Raw genomic sequence first — 22,085 nt, 5'->3', positions numbered from 1 at the left:
ACCCATGCTTGGTCTGTATGTGCATTCAGATCCAGTTTGCAACTGACTTAAATAAATAATAATAACATAATAATCATAAGAATAATAAGAAACTGCTTTAATGTGCGATAAAGTCATTGTTGGCGTTAATGAATGGATGTGCATTTTATTGTTTTTTTTGTGTTTGGTTCACAGTTTTAACAAAGGTTTACACAGAAACTCATGCCAGACTTTTGGGACAGCCTCACCGCGAAGGATACAGCGGTGTATTCAGTTTGGTAAATTCAGAGTAATCTAGTATATTGAAGGTATTTAAGTCTGTTTTCCAATTGAATTTCTATTTTTAGCATTGTTGACTGTTTGTAATGAAAACCTGGTTCTGGCTCAGGCACCATGGAATTCCCATCAGTGAAGCATGTGTGTATGAAAGCCTGGTTCACTTCTTTGTACACTGCCGAGCAGTGTATGAATGAATGAATGCAGACGTGTGTTTGTGTGTGTGTGTAAACGAGGCTTGACCCTGCATTGCCTCAGTTGATCGCTTCACCTTCTTTTCAGAGTTCACAGAGAGCCACTCAGAGACTGTTCACACTCTGTGAGGCAAAAAGAGGAAGAATGAGTATTCAAACAGGAAGTTGACTGCGGGGTCTTTAGTGTGCACATGCCAGCAGCTGTGTATGTGTGTGTACATGTGTGTACATGTGTGTACATGTGTGTAATTGGCTGCGAGGTCATCTTTTTCACCTTGTAAGGACTCACACATATAAAGGGCTTTTGTTGGTTTTATTGTTAGAGCTGTATGCTGTACACAAGAGTGTGTGTGTGTGTGTGTGTGTGTGTGTGTGTGTGTGTGTGTGTGTGTGTGTGTGTGTGTGTGTGTGTGTGTGTGTGTGTGTGTGTGTGTGAGGATACATGCTGTGTCTGTGATGCTCAGGTGAGGGGGCGGGGTTTGCTGTTTCAGCTCACAGCCACAGTGTGTCCTCTTTTCTTTTTTCTCTCTCTCTGTAAAATCATGTTAACAGTAATATCTCAACATTTTACCAACAACTGAACTCTTCCAGGTTTATTGATCTCCTTAAACCCACAGTTTAAATCAGAAATACTGTGCTGTATATACCGCGGTGCGTGATCGGAGAGGAGCACGTAGAAAATGAAACAAATAACTATAACTGTAGTTTAACTATATTTTAACTGTAGTTTAACTATATTTTAACTGTAGTTTAACTGTAGTTTAACTGTAGTTTAACTGTGTTTTAACTGTAGTTTAACTGTAGTTTAACTGTAGTTTAACTGTAGTTTAACTGTACCACGGGTGAATCCCCACAACCTGAGGCCGCTGTGCCGCAGGTCCCCACCTCGCCAGGATTAGCCTGGTAAACAAGAATGTGGATTTTTTCATGGCTGGGTGTCGGTGAGTCCAGCAACAGCAGCTGTTTATAAGAAGAACGATAAATGTAATGAAATGACTTGAGGTTTGAGGTTGGGTCGCTCTGAACCGGTGCTGTGCGCCGTCATCTCCAGACCTCCCAAATATAATAAGGACTTTTTCAATGACTTCTCTGAACTTTTGGCTGGAATTGTTCCAAACTATGATCGTGTCGTTATTATTGGTGATTTGAATATTGAATACGTGTGCTGTCCTGATAAACCTCTAGTGAAGGACTTTTTAAACCTCATCGACCCTTTTAATCTGTGTCTGGTCCCACACACAATCATGGGCACACTTTAGATCTTGTTGTTCTCTCACATGGTTTGTGTTAAACCTGGAGATGTGTGACAGTGTGCTCTCCGATCACGAGGTCGGATTATCCTTCACTGCAGTTGAAACTGGCGCTCCTGCTCAGCTACGTCGGATTCTTAACCCTCTAACTGCTGCGTTTATCCAGTGCTGTGTCCCTCCGGACTCAACTCTGTCTGATACTGAGGAGCTCAGGTTCACTCCTCCTCCCAGACCATCCTGTGGCTCCATTGAAACCCAAGCAGCCTAAAGCTACACCTGAGACCTGGTTTATGTTATTAAACCAGGGTTTATGTTATTGTGTCGCCTGTTTTAAGTTGTGATTTGTGTTTTGGTAGCAGCAGTACGACTCTGTGGTCTGACCGGCCGAGGGGGGGTGTGGCTTTTTTAGAGGTCTGGTGGGAGTAGTCACATGTTGTTCCAGATGGGGCAGATGTGGTGTAAAATCCCCCAGCAGAAACACAGGCTGCTCCAGTCTGATTGACAGCTCTGTAATAGCTGTCAGCCGCCATACCCACTTTCTGTTGACAGCCATACAGAGCCCGCCCCCAATCGATTTCCTGGTTCTCGCTGCGTCTCTGTCAAAGCGAATGATGTTGAAGCCGTGCAGTTGCAGGTCTGTGTCCTTGTTAAACCAGGTCTCAGTGAAGCAGAAGAGGCCGCTCTGTCGGTAGCACTGATCGAACTTTAGGAGGGCGAAGAGTTCTTTTGTCGTATTCTGAAGCGATCACACGTTTGACAGCGTAATGGCAGGTAGAGGGAGCCGGCTGCCTCTCCTCCTCAATCTGACACTGTCAGTGAGGACAGATGGTGGCCGAGCTCCAACAGGTAGCTCCGTGAATATGTGAGCCCACCTGTGGTGGTTGTGAGTGGCTGTGCAAAGTCCGTTTTTTGGCCACAGAGCCGTTAAAACGAGTGCCATTTTCACAGAAACACACTGAAAACCATTACAGGTCCCTTTATTACAGTGCACTCCTGCAACACGGCATCACAGTGGAATGACGGTTGGGAAACAGCATTGGTCTCAAGATAAGCCTGGATAATAACACGTGGAACAGGTGCACATCATTATGCTAGCCTAACACCGACAACGCATAAACACATAAGACAGATCAACAGTCAGCAAAGTTACTCATGCTACTGTATATGTTAATAAAAATAAATGAATAAAATAAGTGAACATTTCAAATGTGAAGATGATAACAATAAATATACTATATGCATTTATTAAAAGCATTTTACATCTTCATTTATCAACACTCTGTAGGTGGCAGTAATGAGGCTTAAGCACATAGGAGATATGCGATGTCACCTAAAAAAAGCCTGTACAAATCGTATCGGTTGATATCAGAATCAGAAAAGTGTCGGACAATATCGGCATATCAATTATCGGTAAAAAAAAAACACCCAATATCGGACATCTCTATTTACCAGCACCACAGAGATGCTTTCCTTTTGCATCTGGTTTAAAACCAAAATACTCCCAAACAGGGCATTTTGTGTTATTTTATCCAGCAAGGTGTTCCGTAATATGCTATGAGGTGATTAGCCCCGCCCCTACCCCCCAGATACATCTGCAGTTGAATGTGGCAGGATTGAGGTTGAGCTGCACAGACGCAGTAAGTCATTTCAAACATTTTTAAACATCTTGATTTCACTTGCACTGAGATGATCGGAATGTTTTCATATTGCCCAATCGCAGTTCCCCATAGAAATGCAAGCCTGACCCAGGAGCAATGTGAGGTTCAGTCTCTTGCCCAAGGACACATCAGCATGCAGACTTGTGGAGGTGGGAATCAAAGACAACTTAGCTCTACTCGTTCTCCATGTGTAATGTTCTGTGTACAAAGTAGAAGAATTTAATTAATCCCCTTAGGGATGCATTTGACCCATCCTAGAATTAGTAGAAATGAGTAGCGTCCGGGGAGCATTGGGGGTTGGGTACCTTGCTCAGGGGTACCCCAGCCCTTTTTGGCCAGGTGGGGATTTGAACCGGCAACCCTCTGGTTACAAGTCAAGTTCCCTTTCCACTTGGCCACGGTCTGCACAATACAATACAATGACACATACACATATGAACGCAGATGTGACTTTTGTCCAGGAAACATAAAATATGCCGAGTTAGCGGTGAACATGTAATGTTGTCGATGTTAGCATGCACTGAAGATGAGCGTGGTGTGAAAACAACATGAATAACATTCAAACATTTAAATAACATCCTCAAGCAAAAACACTTTACTGTCATTGTCATTGTCTATCAGACGTTACTTGGACACCGTTGTTGCTTATATCACGTCGTATATGTGACCAGCCATGGAAAAACATTTACACTGAAAGTGTCATTTCTAAGCTTTCCTTCAATGTGCTGCTTTAGGGAGAATTTTAGGATCAAAGATTTACAGAGACAGAATCATCTCATTTACATAGCTCCACCCCCTCCTGGTGTAGCTGTCAGTGAAAGCACACTCCCTCTGTATGTGCTGCTGCTCATCACAGACACTGCTACACACAACAGTACATATACAATACATAAAAAACCTCTTTACATTTGAAATGAAATAACTAAAAATATATAGGAAGGGGTGTGGCTTATTCTGTTATCATTTCTTGTCCTTACACTAGTGTCATCATATTTCCATCATCTGTTTTTGAAATAACAGTTTGCAGTGCTACTATTGTTGTAGTTTGAACAAGGTTTTATCAATAACAGGGTTCTATGAAGAGGCTCTATAAGAAGATAGAAGGTGAATAAGAGGTTCAGGGTGCTTTATTTTCATCGCTGGCGTCATGTCGTCATCTCAGAAGTAACTACTGTGTCTATTCCCCTCAAGGTGTCCAGTTCTTCTCATGTCCTGCCACTAAATAATCTGTTTGTGTAGAAACTTAAATGTTAACACGTTAGCATAAAGGCCATAGTAGATCAGCGTCAGCCAGTAGCCAAAGATTTGAACTGTAGCAGCTACGATTTATTTGTCCTTGTTCATCTTCATTCAACAGTGAAAACACACACAGCTTCTGAGGCAGCAGTCACAGTAATAAGCAGCAGCAGTCACAGTAATAAGCAGCAGCAGTCACAGTAATAACCAGAGGTCACAGTAATAAGCAGCAGCAGTCACAGTAATAAGCAGCAGTCACAGTAATAAGCAGCAGTCACAGTAATAAGCAGCAGTAGTCACAGTAATAAGCAGCAGCAGTCACAGTAATAAGCATGTCATGACGCAGTCAGCGGGCAAAGTAAACACAAGCCTGAGCAAACTTGAGTTCTGGTCTGGTTCTACACAGGTAGAACTGGTGTTTTTTGAGGTCACATCTGTGTCCATTCAGAATCAGCACAGGTTATAGTGACTGCATCAGGCTTGTTGTGATACAAAGACAGAAACACTGAGTTTGTCTTCATCAGTGTAAAGTTTCTTTCTCTCAGTCAGATTACAGTCAGTGCTAAAGTCTCGGTCTGGTTCAGCAGTGCTTGACTCCCAGATGACTTGGACTCAAGTCCATGTCCTAACGTAGAAACAGTGCATATTTATCACAGTAATGATAGAGTTACAAAGTTCATGTGACACAGTGATGGATACACTTCCACCCCTTATATATACCTTATCAGCTGTTGATAGAACTAAGTGCACAGACTCACTATGTAACCAACGTGTGTTGTTTCATTCAGGGGGACTGAGGCCATGTGGCAGTGTGGTGGATTCTGTCTGTGATGCACAGTACTGGCTCCTGCACTCTGGCCTTGGTCCAGACCCCTCCCACTGCACGCCTTTACAAATCCCTTGTCCCAAAACAGTCAAGAGTGTATGGCTGCATATCGGAGCCTCTCGTCTCATGCCACCTCGCTTATTTCATCTTTTTCAAAATAAAAGCTTGCGTCCGGTCTTGTTAATAATTATGTTTTAACCAAAGGGTAAAAGTAATCATGCTAATACTTATTAGTATATACTTATACTAATACCTATAAAAAATACCAGATGAAAAAATGGAATGGAAAAAATATACAGAACATAAAATATGTCTGATGGCCAAAAAGCTCAAAGAATCTTCTTCCACTTCCACTGTATTACTGATATTTACTTCAATACATGCAGACATTACAATGTGCTTTGTCAAAATAAAATGGAATACATTTAAAAAATAGAAAAGTTTAACACGAGGTTGTACATGTTAACTAGCATAAGCCTTACTTTAGCTGACTTGCATAAAGTCACAGGATTAGACACGACAACCACACACAACCAATAAACAATCACACAACTCCTCACTGTTGATAGTGATAGATTTTCCCCACATTTTGAAATGGTCTGTGACACAGATGTAAATATGACAGTGGCTCTGACACGTTTGCATGCCTCTGTCAGTTCTGTCAGTTCTGTCAGTTCTGCTGCGTGTGCAGAATAGTGACAAGTGAGCTGTAGCTTGGTCATTGTGCTGTGGAGACATGAGAAGTTCTCTGCTTAAGCAAAATCATGGACACACATAGAGATGGTCTCTGGAGACTAAACTGCTTTTTCAGAGACATGGTGGGAGACCTGTAACAAGGCATGGTTTACTCCTGTGACCCTGCACCAGGACAAAAGTCATGCATCCATCAACAGTTTGAGTTAAAGGCCTGGTGGACTCAGGCTTCAGTGAAGGATTGTCCATGTGATCGCAGACCTTTGCCATGAACAAAAGATCAACTGTCTGCAGAACACATCATCTGTTTCTTTGTGGTGGATTGTGGAAGACTTTTTTTTACCTTCAGAGGTGATCACATGACATAAGAACATGACATAACAAGGTGGCTTTGAATTGTAATTGTAGAAGATGAAGTGAAGATGAAGATGAAGTTGAAGTTGAAGTTGAAGATTCCTTGTGAATGTCTTGGGAGAACGCTTGGGAAGGGTCAACTCCCACGAGGTTCACCTGTGTGACAAAACCATTCAACCAAGGTGTGAAGGGCCCCACTAGACCAAAAGGCCCTTTGAAACCCCTTACAAGGTAGTTCCTAAAGTATAATAGTGTATTTCCACCGGCTCTACTCACCTCGCCACGGCATGGTTTATCTAGCGTTTCCACTAGCATAGTAACCTGGTACCAGGTACTAGTTTTAGTAGTGCCTGCTCAGGTGATGCGATGATTGGTCAGACTGCCGTCACAGGAAGACACGTCCCACACAACAACCAAGCCGAACTGTAGATCAGTTAAACGACTTAATAATCCTAAAAACGTGGGTTCACCTCCAACAACTACAGGAGTCTGGTGTATTCAGGGACAGCACTGCTGATCATGACTGCATCACAGACACTGCTGCTGGGTCTCAGTCCAGTGTCAGACGCAGTCTGTGCTCCGCTCATGGAGGAAGAACTGAAAACTGAACACATGTTTTAATGAACTGATTCTAATGATTCAGTTACACTGAAAACAACTGCTGTACAAGTCACTGTCACTGTGTGTGTGTGTGTGTGTGTGAGTGAGTGAGTGAGTGAGTGAGTGAGTGTGTGTGTGTTTGTGTAAAACAAAGTCACCGCACTTTCACGCAGCTGTGCAGTGATGACTCCACCCATGTTGAGTAGGTACTTTTTTTGTCATGGAGATTCAACTTAAACTAATAAAAGTTATTAATAAATAAAAACATTATTCACCAAAAACAATGTGGTGTCAGAGGTGGAGTTGTGCAGATGTTGTGCAGTTGTGCAGATGTTGTGAGGCTGCTGTGACGTCAGCACAAGTCCATGCTGCAGGACAGAGCGGTTTGGTTGTGGCAGGTGGAGCTGAAGGATCTGTGAGTCTGGTGTTGTGTGTGTGTAAATTGTGCTCTTCATTGTTTCTGCATGTTCCTACTTCGTGCCTCTGCTTCTTCTTTCCTCATTTCCTTTAAGCTGAGGGATCCGTCTGTTGGAAATCTAGACATTCAGATATTATAAACGTTAGTCTCATAACATCCACAATGTGAACATGTGGAGATCCAAATACAGATGTCTGTGTAAGGACTGCTTGTTCCATGCTAGTTCTAGACTTTATAACCCTGGGTCCCTGACTCAGACACGATGCTGTATAAAATGAGAATATGGAAATGTTTTGCCAAATTAAAAGGAAAAAGTTGTGATTTCTAATGAAAATGTCGATATTTTATACTCACCAGATGAATTTTGCTGAATTGTGTTTGTGGAATCCCAGCGGTGATGATGCAGCTGTCACTGTCTGCTCCGTCCCGGACTCTCGAGGGATTCCACGTCTGACATTCTCTGTTGCTTGTTGAAAGTTTTGATTTCCTTGTGCAGACTGAACACTCAGGTGCTTGTTAGTGTCTATATGTGGTTCAAATGAAGGAAAGTAAACATGTTCACATGCTCAGAACTCATCTTTAAAAACAGTCGCTCTGACAGTTCAGAGGTTTAATGACTGTATCGAGAGTCACTCTCTCCGTTGTGTCTACTATGACCTTGTTGTGCAGTTGTCAGTCAGCGTCCTGCGTCATCACTGCCGTCCATCCTCCACATGGAAACACAGCGATGTGTCGTGGAACTCTGTTTATGTTCAAATAATAGTAAATTCAGTCGCAGGTAAAACTACTCACACTGTCTCACAGCGGAGTCACTGGTCGCAGTGTTGAGCTCTGGACTTTCAAAATAAGACTGTGTTGTGTTTGCGAGAGCTGTAGCAGCCTTTGATGCTGCAGCTCTCTGTGCTCATGCAGAGTCGAGCTCGCGTTCACTCTCTGTGCTCATCGCCGTGCTCGTCCCCACGTTATCCAAACAATCCCACTTGTGTCCAGCGATGACCTCTAGTCGGTCCAGAGTCCAGGCACCCCAACACTGAAAGCCAAAGCTAGCTAACCCTAACCCAAGTTCTTGAAGCAGATTTTGGTCCTTTTATGATTAAAAACTGGTCCATTTTGGCTCTTTGTGTGATTGTTTTGGCCAACCTTCTAGAACACATGTTCAGTATCAAATAAGTAATCAATGTCACATTTATTTACACAGGTATGGTGCAGATCCACTTTACTTTCTATTCTACAACGTTATACAAACTGTACACACACACACATGAACACAGTTAGACAAACTCCATGCCTGCCTCCTCCACACACACCTGAGGATAATGAAGGATCTACATGTATAATGTCCCCCTCTGGTGGCGTAACTAAAGAATTACACAAAGGCTTCAACAGTGAGACTCTAAATAGAAGCTGGTGTTGCCCTGTTGTTATGTCAGACGTGAGTGTGATCCAAAGATACAGTATTATGCTTTGACTGAAGTAGTGATCCAAGGTTTGTGTGAGTTAGATAAGATAAGTCAGAACTAAACCTTATGTGAGGTGATAAATGAAGTGAAAGAGATGGTGACTGTTAATGAATGAATTCTTCTTCTGTTTCATTCTTATAGTCAATCCCTATTTAAAATAGGCAGAGTGTGCATTTGTGTTCTTCACTGTCACTGTAATGTAACTCAGAATCTCAATGTTTGCAGCAGCAGCAGCTACAGCTTTATACTAGAGATTATATTATATGATATGATATTATATTCCTTCCTTTTGAAAATGTCAACCTTTCAAAGAGAACTTCTCTTCATCACTCCTCTTTTATATTGAGCTGCATTAAAAGAGGAGTGATGAAGAGAAGTTCTCTTTGAAAGGTTGACATTTTCAAATAAAACTAATAAATGTGTCAACATAAACTACCAAATACAGCAGCATGTATCAACATATAATACAGTCATTTTGTATTTTCAAAAACACTGAAAACAGCCCCGCCCCTCCATCTATTCCCTCACTTGTACACTGACTGTCTGAGAGCAACAGATTAAACATGACCTCCAGATTAAAGCTATGTAAGTAACTCTAACTATTACCTTTATTCCAGTAATGCAGCGTACAAGCGTTCACCTGGTCTCCTCCTGCATCCTTCATCTGTCCTCACAGGCTGCTGCTGATCTGCTCTGAACTCTGCCTCCAAACCTTCTGAATCTGTTAATACAGTCAAGAGCAGAACCTTATTTGTGGTCATTGCTAATGAAAAATAGCTTAAATAGTCTAAACTTGTGCCAGAACTAGTGCTGTCTACACCAGGCTCAGAGCCTTCTTGAGGATTCCTCCCATCCTGTCTCTTCATTCCCTCTTGAAGGCGCTACAGGAGCCTCAGGACCAGAACCAGTAGGCTCAGGAACAGATATGAACTTGCTGCTCTTTGCACTTCTGATTGGATGCTAAACTGCATTTCTATATATCTATCTACAGTATATGTACAAATAGATCTATATGTACTGTACATATTGATCTATATGTACACTGCAGGAGACACACACACACATGCATGCAATGTGCTACACTAAACAATGTTTCACCGCAGACGACTGTCGTAGCTCTGAGTGAGACGTCTCACTTTTACTAAATCTTTGATGCTCACTACGTAGTGACCGGGAACTAACTAACTAACTATCACAGATATTGTAATATTTTCCAGGTCATTATATATTCATTCAAACTTATTTTAGTAAAGACGGTCTTCACGTACCATGATGCCACTTTACTCCATGAGTTGCAGTCGTATCCCTGAGGATCCAGCAGAGGAAGAACCATCTGCTTCTCCTGTCACATCACTGGGTTTAAATCAGCTGATTGAAATCAAGTCTTCTGATAACAGTCAATTATCTCACTGATGCACTGCCCCTTTCTTTATATTGTCCAGCCTCCAAGTTCAATGGACCCGGTGGGGAAGATGCGCGGCCAGCCTTATGGAGGACCCAATTCATACTCGCAACAGCAGGGGCCTCCCTCTGGGACTGGACCCCAGCAGGGAGGCTCTTACACGAGCCCGGGATACGGACCTGCTGGGCCTCAGAGGTATCCCATGGGCCTGCAGAGCAGAACACCTGCTGCTATGGGTGGCATACAGTATGGACAGCAGGTTGGTAAACGTTCATCTAAATGTGTTGATTTAAACGACTGTCGACAGTCTTCTTAGTTCATCCTCAGAAGTAGAAACTCTAGTACACTTCAAAGCAGGGTTGAGCAGAGATTAAAGACTGTCACGTTCAACAATCCCGATCCCATGTGACAATTTAGAAAATGAACGTTAAATCATCTTCATGCAAACCTGGAGCCAGCCGTGTTTTAACCTGTGCATTTTGGGGCTCTGATTGGCCCAGTGGACAACAGGTGTGTTCTGGTTTATTTTCACAGACTCATCAAAATGAGTAGCACGGATGTAGCCTTGGATCCACTTTGAATCAAACAATTCAGACTGGGATCTTATGTTGATTTCCAGTGAAAATGCAGCAGGTCCACGGACTCTGTGTCTCATTAGAAAAGCAGTGAAACCAGCGAGATGACCCGCCTCCCGGCCATGACGTCACCATGAAGTTGCCTCACAAATCATTGCTTCCTCACCCAAATGACTCCTCCCTGTGTTACCTGATCATCCTGTGTTGTGTTGTTGTGTTGTTGTTGTAGTTGAGCTGTGTGTTACAGTTGTGAAGTAGTTGCTAGCGATGTCCCGATACAACTTTTTCACTTCCGATACGACACCGATATTGCAGCCTTGAATATTGGCCTGTACTAATATTGATCCGATTCGATATCGGCACGAACCATAAAAACGTTAATGACTTATTTTGTAGTGTGGAATGTTAGAATAGACTTGATCAAGTGATATTACTTAAACAGAAAAACTGACCCATTTATTATTAACCAATGGTTTTGCCATGTTCATTTCATCAGGAGGAAAGTACCAAGTGCTAATGGGGGTGTTTTCAGAGCACCCGTGTTTCACAGGTAACAGAAAAAAAACCCTTGTTTTACACAGGGTGAGTGATCGTCGCGCAGGTAAACCTGGAGCCCGGGGACCGGCCCTGCAGACGTACTTAGCTCTGTGTGTGGAGCTTCAGGACACATTTAAAACACACAAATCTCTTGGCATGGCTGCTCTTTGGGGTAGAATTAACAAACAGAGGCTGTTGAAAGTCGACAGGTGGCGCTGGTTTATGAAATAATGTTGTTTCAGCAGCTCACCTCAGGATGAGCTAGTGTGGTGCTAACGGCTAGCTCGCGCTCGCTGTGCGGCTTCATAGCCTCTGATTTCAGAGGTTAAAGAAACATGTTTAAAATATATATATATAGTTTTTGATGCTCTGATGATGATAACCCACCTTCTGCTGTGTGTCGGGGGTAAACAGGGGTTCTTGTGCCAACTTATTGTAGTGAGAAACAAAAGTGTGGTGAACTGCAGCTGTTTTCAGCATCAGTCTGGGATTCAGATCTTGTTGAAGACAGACATGACATATCAGGATCATCTCAGTGTATGATTGTTGTTGATATTCAAATGTCTGTCACTTATCCATAACTGTCCTGACTTCTGTCTGCATCAATGCTCATGTGGATGGTGCACCTTTTCCAAGGCTCTGATTCCAGTGTTGAGTCCTCTGCACGGTCCTTGCTTGTGTAGTCTTCTCTTCATTCAGGACAAGTCTTGTAATATTGTACATGTATAGTTTAACAGTTGAATAGTTTCGTGCAGCTGTGTGTGAAGTGCAGACAGTGACTGAAACAGATGATCCTCAGCTGTCATGTGGGTTTGAAAGTGAGGGAAACCTTCATCTATCCAAACATCTCTGTAAACAGGACATAAGACATAATTATGGCTATAAAATAACACCAAAAAGTAACAAACATTGTTGATTGTACTTATAGGGTCAGTAAACACATTTCCCCCAGTGTTCATGTCGTTGAAGCTGCAAAAAGAAGGATAAATAAAAACCTATGACCATAAAGTGACAATTTATCTGTTTATGTTTATCTGTAGTGTGTGACACAAAATAAACGTTCATGTATGTTACGGCCCTGGCCTCAGGGAACCAAGGGTGACCTCATCTTTCCAAAGAAAGCCAACATAAATCCACGTTTCCTCTAATAGTGTCACTAACTGACCTGTCTGTCCACTGAGAGTGCTGGACAATGTGGAAGCTGCTGAAGATAATATCATGGTCAGTTTGCTGTGATGTTGCAGTGATCTTGTGCATTAATGTAATAGTAATTATTCTCTTTCACTCATGTGTCGGAAGAAGATTTTAGAGTAGCAGCCACATTAGCAGTGCCAGGATTTTGATTGAGGGTGGGCCTCCAGAAAACTGGGTGGGTCAGTTTAAATAAGCCCCTTCATCTCCGTTTCAGCACTGAGTCACTGTCCTGTCAAACATGTCAAATATTAGCAGTTTAATTTCACAGACAATTCAAACGTGTTTTTCCCTGACGTATTTTCTTGCATTTCTATCTAGATGTCAACATATGGACAGCAGGGTCCAGGTGGTTACAGTCAACAGAGCCAGGGCTACTATGGTCAACACAACCCCCCACCTCATCCTGGTCAGCAACAGCCCCCTTACCCAGGCCAATCCCAGGGCAGCTCTGGACCACCTTACCCTCACCAGGGCCACCCTTCACAGCCTCCTGGACAACATGGCCAGCCAGGACCCCCTTACCAACAATCACAAGGTCCCCACGGCCCTGCTCCAGGCCAACCCACCTACGGCCAACCGTCACAAGCTCAGCCAGCACAGCCATCTTACACCCCTCCACAACAGCCACAGCCACAGCCACAGACACATACACAGACACAGTCACAGCCACAGTCACAGCCGCAGCCGCAGTCGCAGCCGCAGCCGCAGTCACAGTCGCAGCCACAGTCACAGCCACAGTCACAGCCACAGTCACAGCCACAGTCCCAGACACAGTCCCAGACACAGCCCCAGACACAGTCCCAGACACAGCAACAATGTCCTGGTTCCCAAACTCAGCAAGGCCCTCAGGCGCAAACTGGATACCCACACCCCGCTGGACCAGGACAGCCACCACCACAGCAAACCCCACTGCAGCAGCAAGGACCCCCACAACAACCACACACAGGAGGTCCGCTACCTCAAACCCAGCAACCTCCAGGACACAGCCAACCATCACCTTATTCTCAGACACTGCAGCAGCAGCAGCAGCAGCAGCAACAACAACAACAACAACAGTCATCTTATCAGAGGTTCCCACCTCCACCACAGGTAACTTCATCTGAAGTGTGATATGTCTAAGTATCTGTTTCCATGACTGGAACTCAAGAAAGAGAGCGCATGCATGCTTTTTTACTTGAAGTGCGTCAGTACCACTTTTTTAGACCGCACAAGGACTTGCAGTTTGGCACTTACTCTACTTGATAATGTCATCACTAGGAGTGTCACAATCTCAATTGTCATTTGAATATTGATAGAAACAATTTCACAATCTCAACCTTCAAAAGCAAAGGTGGAAACAAGGATTTAACCACGCCCCCAGTCTGACATCCTGCATGTGCGACAGTTGTAGCCATTGTAGCATGACTACACGTTACCTCCTCCCGCTAACCTGAAGCTACTGCCGACTTATAGTAACCACAGCAACCTCTGATCAGGGCGACACTGACCCTCAAACCCGTCTCTCTTTTCTGAATTCATAGCAAACGAAAACCACGGTGTGTAAGCGATATTATGTATCTATATAGTTTGTGATAGCAGTGTCATGTGTGTTAAACTCCACACCTTCCCTAAACATGTGCAACACAAGTCCTCGCTGCATCAGTGAGCGCTGAGCATCAGGATTGGGTTTCACATGACCACTAGTAGACTTGTGAACGCGTTCTCTGCCACTCAGGCCAGTTGAAGAAAACATGGAGACACCAGCGGGTAACCCCGCACGGCACACTCAACAGACCCCATCACTGTATCATTCACAAGAAGAAAAAAAAACTGACAATCCTAACAGTTCTATACGTATTAGAGCCACATTAAAAAAACAAAAAACGAAACAGCATAAATTCTGAGATTAAAGTCAGTAATAGTATTCTTTTCTATTTTGTTCATATTAATTACATTTGTTTCAAACTCTTTCTATATTTGTACAGAATATAAAATAATCTGGAGCGCACTATGCAAATATTCCTTTTTTGTTTTTGTGTTATTTTTGTACAATCCTAGATAAACATCGTCAAAATAAAAGAAAATATGGAGATATTATTTTTAGCGTGTATCTCCCACCCCTACATGTAGCTTAGCACAGGACGTCTCACCAGGACATGGACGTAATGAGGGAAACAACGTTGTTAACAGGCAACTCTTCTGTCCTCATGTGGAGAGAAACGTCCTGAAAATTCAACTTGTGCTAAAGCTATAACTAGCACTGCAGGCGTAACCCTGGATGTAAGCATTAATCAGGGCGCTGGAACCAAGCTAAGAATTGCTAAGCAGGTAGCATCTTGCCTTCCATGTATGCTGATGTTATTGGAGGTCAGTACAGATCTACATGACTCTCTATGAATTCTCTTCTCTATTTATCACTGGTTATTGTCACATTCATATTGTTCATACATTATTTCAATTTGACAGTAAGACCTTAGTGTGGTACATTGCAAAGAAACGATATGGAGGTCTACTTACATATATTAACTTGTTTTCATGGTCACGTATATGTTAGTTATGGAGGTCTACTTACATATATTAACTTGTTTTCATGGTCACGTATATGTTAGTTATGGAGGTCTACTTACATATATTAACTTGTTTTCATGGTCACGTATATGTTAGTTATGGAGGTCTACTTGCATATATTAACTTGTCTTCATGGTCACGTATATGTTAGTTATGGAGGTCTACTTGCATATATTAACTTGTTTTCATGGTCACGTATATGTTAGTTATGGAGGTCTACTTACATATATTAACTTGTTTTCATGGTCACGTATATGTTAGTTATGGAGGTCTACTTACATATATTAACTTGTTTTCATGGTCACGTATATGTGATTTATGGAGGTCTACTTACATATATTAACTTGTTTTCATGGTCACGTATATGTGATTTATGGAGGTCTACTTACATATATTAACTTGTTTTCATGGTCACGTATATGTTAGTTATGGAGGTCTACTTGCATATATTAACTTGTTTTCATGGTCACGTATATGTTAGTTATGGAGGTCTACTTACATATATTAACTTGTTTTCATGGTCACGTATATGTGATTTATGGAGGTCTACTTACATATATTAACTTGTTTTCATGGTCACGTATATGTTAGTTATGGAGGTCTACTTACATATATTAACTTGTTTTCATGGTCACGTATATGTTAGTTATGGAGGTCTACTTACATATATTAACTTGTTTTCATGGTCACGTATATGTTAGTTATGGAGGTCTACTTACATATATTAACTTGTTTTCATGGTCACATATATGTTAGTTATGGAGGTCTACTTACATATATTAACTTGTTTTCATGGTCACATATATGTTAGTTATGGAGGTCTACTTGCATATATTAACTTGTTTTCATGGTCACGTATATGTTAGTTATGGAGTCTACTTACATATATTAACTTGTTTTCATGGTCACGTATATGTTAGTTATGGAGGTCTACTTACATATATTAACTTGTTTTCATGGTCACGTATATGTGATTTATGGAGGTCTACTTACATATATTAACTTGTTTTCATGGTCACGTATATGTGATTTATGGAGGTCTACTTACATATATTAACTTGTTTTCATGGTCACGTATATGTTAGTTATGGAGGTCTACTTGCATATATTAACTTGTTTTCATGGTCACGTATATGTTAGTTATGGAGGTCTACTTACATATATTAACTTGTTTTCATGGTCACGTATATGTGATTTATGGAGGTCTACTTACATATATTAACTTGTTTTCATGGTCACGTATATGTTAGTTATGGAGGTCTACTTACATATATTAACTTGTTTTCATGGTCACGTATATGTTAGTTATGGAGGTCTACTTACATATATTAACTTGTTTTCATGGTCACGTATATGTTAGTTATGGAGGTCTACTTACATATATTAACTTGTTTTCATGGTCACGTATATGTTAGTTATGGAGGTCTACTTACATATATTAACTTGTTTTCATGGTCACGTATATGTTAGTTATGGAGGTCTACTTACATATATTAACTTGTTTTCATGGTCACATATATGTTAGTTATGGAGGTCTACTTACATATATTAACTTGTCTTCATGGTCACGTATATGTTAGTTATGGAGGTCTACTTACATATATCAACTTGTTTTCATGGTCACATATATGTTAGTTATGGAGGTCTACTTGCATATATTAACTTGTTTTCATGGTCACGTATATGTTAGTTATGGAGGTCTACTTACATATATTAACTTGTTTTCATGGTCACGTATATGTTAGTTATGGAGGTCTACTTACATATATTAACTTGTTTTCATGGTCACGTATATGTGATTTATGGAGGTCTACTTACATATATTAACTTGTTTTCATGGTCACGTATATGTTAGTTATGGAGGTCTACTTACATATATTAACTTGTTTTCATGGTCACGTATATGTTAGTTATGGAGGTCTACTTACATATATTAACTTGTTTTCATGGTCACATATATATGTTAGTTATGGAGGTCTACTTACATATATTAACTTGTTTTCATGGTCACATATATATGTTAGTTATGGAGGTCTACTTACATATATTAACTTGTTTTCATGGTCACGTATATGTTAGTTATGGAGGTCTACTTGCATATATTAACTTGTTTTCATGGTCACGTATATGTTAGTTATGGAGGTCTTCTTACATATATTAACTTGTTTTCATGGTCACGTATATGTTAGTTATGGAGGTCTACTTACATATATTAACTTGTTTTCATGGTCACGTATATGTTAGTTATGGAGGTCTACTTACATATATTAACTTGTTTTCATGGTCACATATATATGTTAGTTATGGAGGTCTACTTACATATATTAACTTGTTTTCATGGTCACATATATATGTTAGTTATGGAGGTCTACTTACATATATTAACTTGTTTTCATGGTCACGTATATGTTAGTTATGGAGGTCTACTTGCATATATTAACTTGTTTTCATGGTCACGTATATGTTAGTTATGGAGGTCTACTTACATATATTAACTTGTTTTCATGGTCACGTATATGTGATTTATGGAGGTCTACTTACATATATTAACTTGTTTTCATGGTCACGTATATGTGATTTATGGAGGTCTACTTACATATATTAACTTGTTTTCATGGTCACGTATATGTTAGTTATGGAGGTCTACTTACATATATTAACTTGTTTTCATGGTCACGTATATGTTAGTTATGGAGGTCTACTTACATATATTAACTTGTTTTCATGGTCACGTATATGTTAGTTATGGAGGTCTACTTACATATATTAACTTGTTTTCATGGTCACGTATATGTTAGTTATGGAGGTCTACTTACATATATTAACTTGTTTTCATGGTCACGTATATGTTAGTTATGGAGGTCTACTTACATATATTAACTTGTTTTCATGGTCACATATATGTTAGTTATGGAGGTCTACTTACATATATTAACTTGTCTTCATGGTCACGTATATGTTAGTTATGGAGGTCTACTTACATATATTAACTTGTCTTCATGGTCACGTATATGTTAGTTATGGAGGTCTACTTACATATATTAACTTGTCTTCATGGTCACGTATATGTTAGTCATGGAGGTCTACTTACATATATTAACTTGTTTTCATGGTCACGTATATGTTAGTTATGGAGGTCTACTTACATATATTAACTTGTTTTCATGGTCACATATATGTTAGTTATGGAGGTCTACTTACATATATTAACTTGTTTTCATGATCACGTATATGTTAGTTATGGAGGTCTACTTACATATATTAACTTGTCTTCATGGTCACGTATATGTTAGTTATGGAGGTCTACTTACATATATTAACTTGTCTTCATGGTCACGTATATGTTAGTTATGGAGGTCTACTTACATATATTAACTTGTTTTCATGGTCACGTATATGTTAGTTATGGAGGTCTACTTACATATATTAACTTGTTTTCATGGTCACATACATGTGAGTTATGGAGGTCTACTTACATATATTAACTTGTTTTCATGGTCACGTATATGTTAGTTATGGAGGTCTACTTACATATATTAACTTGTTTTCATGGTCACGTATATGTTAGTTATGGAGGTCTACTTACATATATTAACTTGTTTTCACGGTCACATATATGTTAGTTATGGAGGTCTACTTACATATATTAACTTGTTTTCATGGTCACATATATGTTAGTTATGGAGGTCTACTTACATATATTAACTTGTTTTCATGGTCACGTATATGTTAGTTATGGAGGTCTACTTACATATATTAACTTGTTTTCATGGTCACATATATATGTTAGTTATGGAGGTCTACTTACATATATTAACTTGTTTTCATGGTCACGTATATGTTAGTTATGGAGGTCTACTTACATATATTAACTTGTTTTCATGGTCACATACATGTTAGTTATGGAGGTCTACTTACATATATTAACTTGTTTTCATGGTCACATATATGTTAGTTATGGAGGTCTACTTACATATATTAACTTGTTTTCATGGTCACATATATATGTTAGTTATGGAGGTCTACTTACATATATTAACTTGTCTTCATGGTCACGTATATGTTAGTTATGGAGGTCTACTTACATATATTAACTTGTTTTCATGGTCACATATATGTTAGTTATGGAGGTCTACTTACATATATTAACTTGTTTTCATGGTCACGTATATGTTAGTTATGGAGGTCTACTTACATATATTAACTTGTTTTCATGGTCACGTATATGTTAGTTATGGAGGTCTACTTACATATATTAACTTGTTTTCATGGTCACATATATGTTAGTTATGGAGGTCTACTTACATATATTAACTTGTTTTCATGGTCACATATATGTTAGTTATGGAGGTCTACTTACATATATTAACTTGTTTTCATGGTCACGTATATGTTAGTTATGGAGGTCTACTTACATATATTAACTTGTTTTCATGGTCACGTATATGTCAGTTATCGAGGTCTACTTACATATATTAACTTATCTTCACGGTCACATGTATGTTAGTTATGGAGGTCTACTTACATATATTAACTTGTTTTCATGGTCACGTATATGTTAGTTATGGAGGTCTACTTACATATATTAACTTGTTTTCATGGTCACATATATGTTAGTTATGGAGGTCTACTTACATATATTAACTTGTTTTCATGGTCACATATATGTTAGTTATGGAGGTCTACTTACATATATTAACTTGTTTTCATGGTCACATATATGTTAGTTATGGAGGTCTACTTACATATATTAACTTGTTTTCATGGTCACATATATGTTAGTTATGGAGGTCTACTTACATATATTAACTTGTTTTCATGGTCACATATATGTGAGTTATGGAGGTCTACTTACATATATTAACTTGTTTTCATGGTCACACATATATGTGAGTTATGGAGGTCTACTTACATATATTAACTTGTTTTCATGGTCACACATATATGTTAGTTATGGAGGTCTACTTACATATATTAACTTGTTTTCATGGTTAGGTATATGTTAGTTATGGAGGTCTACTTACATACAGTATATTAACTTGTTTTCATGGTCACATATATGTTAGTTATGGAGGTCTACTTACATATATTAACTTGTCTTCACGGTCACATATATGTTAGTTATGGAGGTCTACTTACATATATTAACTTGTTTTCACGGTCACATATATGTTAGTTATGGAGGTCTACTTGCATATATTAACTTGTTTTCATGGTCACGTATATGTTAGTTATGGAGGTCTACTTACATATATTAACTTGTTTTCATGGTCACGTATATGTGATTTATGGAGGTCTACTTACATATATTAACTTGTTTTCATGGTCACGTATATGTTAGTTATGGAGGTCTACTTACATATATTAACTTGTTTTCATGGTCACGTATATGTTAGTTATGGAGGTCTACTTACATATATTAACTTGTTTTCATGGTCACGTATATGTTAGTTATGGAGGTCTACTTACATATATTAACTTGTTTTCATGGTCACATATATGTTAGTTATGGAGGTCTACTTACATATATTAACTTGTTTTCATGGTCACATATATGTTAGTTATGGAGGTCTACTTGCATATATTAACTTGTTTTCATGGTCACGTATATGTTAGTTATGGAGTCTACTTACATATATTAACTTGTTTTCATGGTCACGTATATGTTAGTTATGGAGGTCTACTTACATATATTAACTTGTTTTCATGGTCACGTATATGTGATTTATGGAGGTCTACTTACATATATTAACTTGTTTTCATGGTCACGTATATGTGATTTATGGAGGTCTACTTACATATATTAACTTGTTTTCATGGTCACGTATATGTTAGTTATGGAGGTCTACTTGCATATATTAACTTGTTTTCATGGTCACGTATATGTTAGTTATGGAGGTCTACTTACATATATTAACTTGTTTTCATGGTCACGTATATGTGATTTATGGAGGTCTACTTACATATATTAACTTGTTTTCATGGTCACGTATATGTTAGTTATGGAGGTCTACTTACATATATTAACTTGTTTTCATGGTCACGTATATGTTAGTTATGGAGGTCTACTTACATATATTAACTTGTTTTCATGGTCACGTATATGTTAGTTATGGAGGTCTACTTACATATATTAACTTGTTTTCATGGTCACGTATATGTTAGTTATGGAGGTCTACTTACATATATTAACTTGTTTTCATGGTCACGTATATGTTAGTTATGGAGGTCTACTTACATATATTAACTTGTTTTCATGGTCACGTATATGTTAGTTATGGAGGTCTACTTACATATATTAACTTGTCTTCATGGTCACGTATATGTTAGTTATGGAGGTCTACTTACATATATTAACTTGTTTTCATGGTCACGTATATGTTAGTTATGGAGGTCTACTTGCATATATTAACTTGTTTTCATGGTCACGTATATGTTAGTTATGGAGGTCTACTTACATATATTAACTTGTTTTCATGGTCACGTATATGTTAGTTATGGAGGTCTACTTACATATATTAACTTGTTTTCATGGTCACGTATATGTGAGTTATGGAGGTCTACTTACATATATTAACTTGTTTTCATGGTCACGTATATGTTAGTTATGGAGGTCTACTTACATATATTAACTTGTTTTCATGGTCACGTATATGTTAGTTATGGAGGTCTACTTACATATATTAACTTGTTTTCATGGTCACATATATATGTTAGTTATGGAGGTCTACTTACATATATTAACTTGTTTTCATGGTCACATATTATGTTAGTTATGGAGGTCTACTTACATATATTAACTTGTTTTCATGGTCACGTATATGTTAGTTATGGAGGTCTACTTGCATATATTAACTTGTTTTCATGGTCACGTATATGTTAGTTA

General features: G+C 39.2%; 1 protein-coding gene across 3 annotated transcripts in view; it reads left to right on the top strand.

Annotated features, from left to right (window-relative positions):
* Positions 1 to 22,085, top strand: part of LOC131447243 (AT-rich interactive domain-containing protein 1A-like) — an 85,534-nt gene that overhangs the window by 17,185 nt on the left and 46,264 nt on the right. For all 3 annotated transcript variants that reach the window (XR_009234012.1, XM_058618875.1, XM_058618874.1), the window contains exons 2-3: positions 10,387 to 10,605; positions 12,971 to 13,741. Coding sequence is in view for 2 of the 3 variants with exons in the window: in XM_058618875.1 (XP_058474858.1) it covers positions 10,387 to 10,605; positions 12,971 to 13,741 (990 nt within the window). In the remaining variant the exon portion in view is untranslated. The remainder of the gene's footprint in view (positions 1 to 10,386; positions 10,606 to 12,970; positions 13,742 to 22,085) is intronic.

This window comes from Solea solea, chromosome 20 (genome assembly GCF_958295425.1).
Source record: "Solea solea chromosome 20, fSolSol10.1, whole genome shotgun sequence".
In the NCBI taxonomy this organism is placed as follows: Eukaryota; Metazoa; Chordata; class Actinopteri; order Pleuronectiformes; family Soleidae; genus Solea; species Solea solea.
This window is presented reverse-complemented; position numbering and strand designations above follow the sequence as displayed.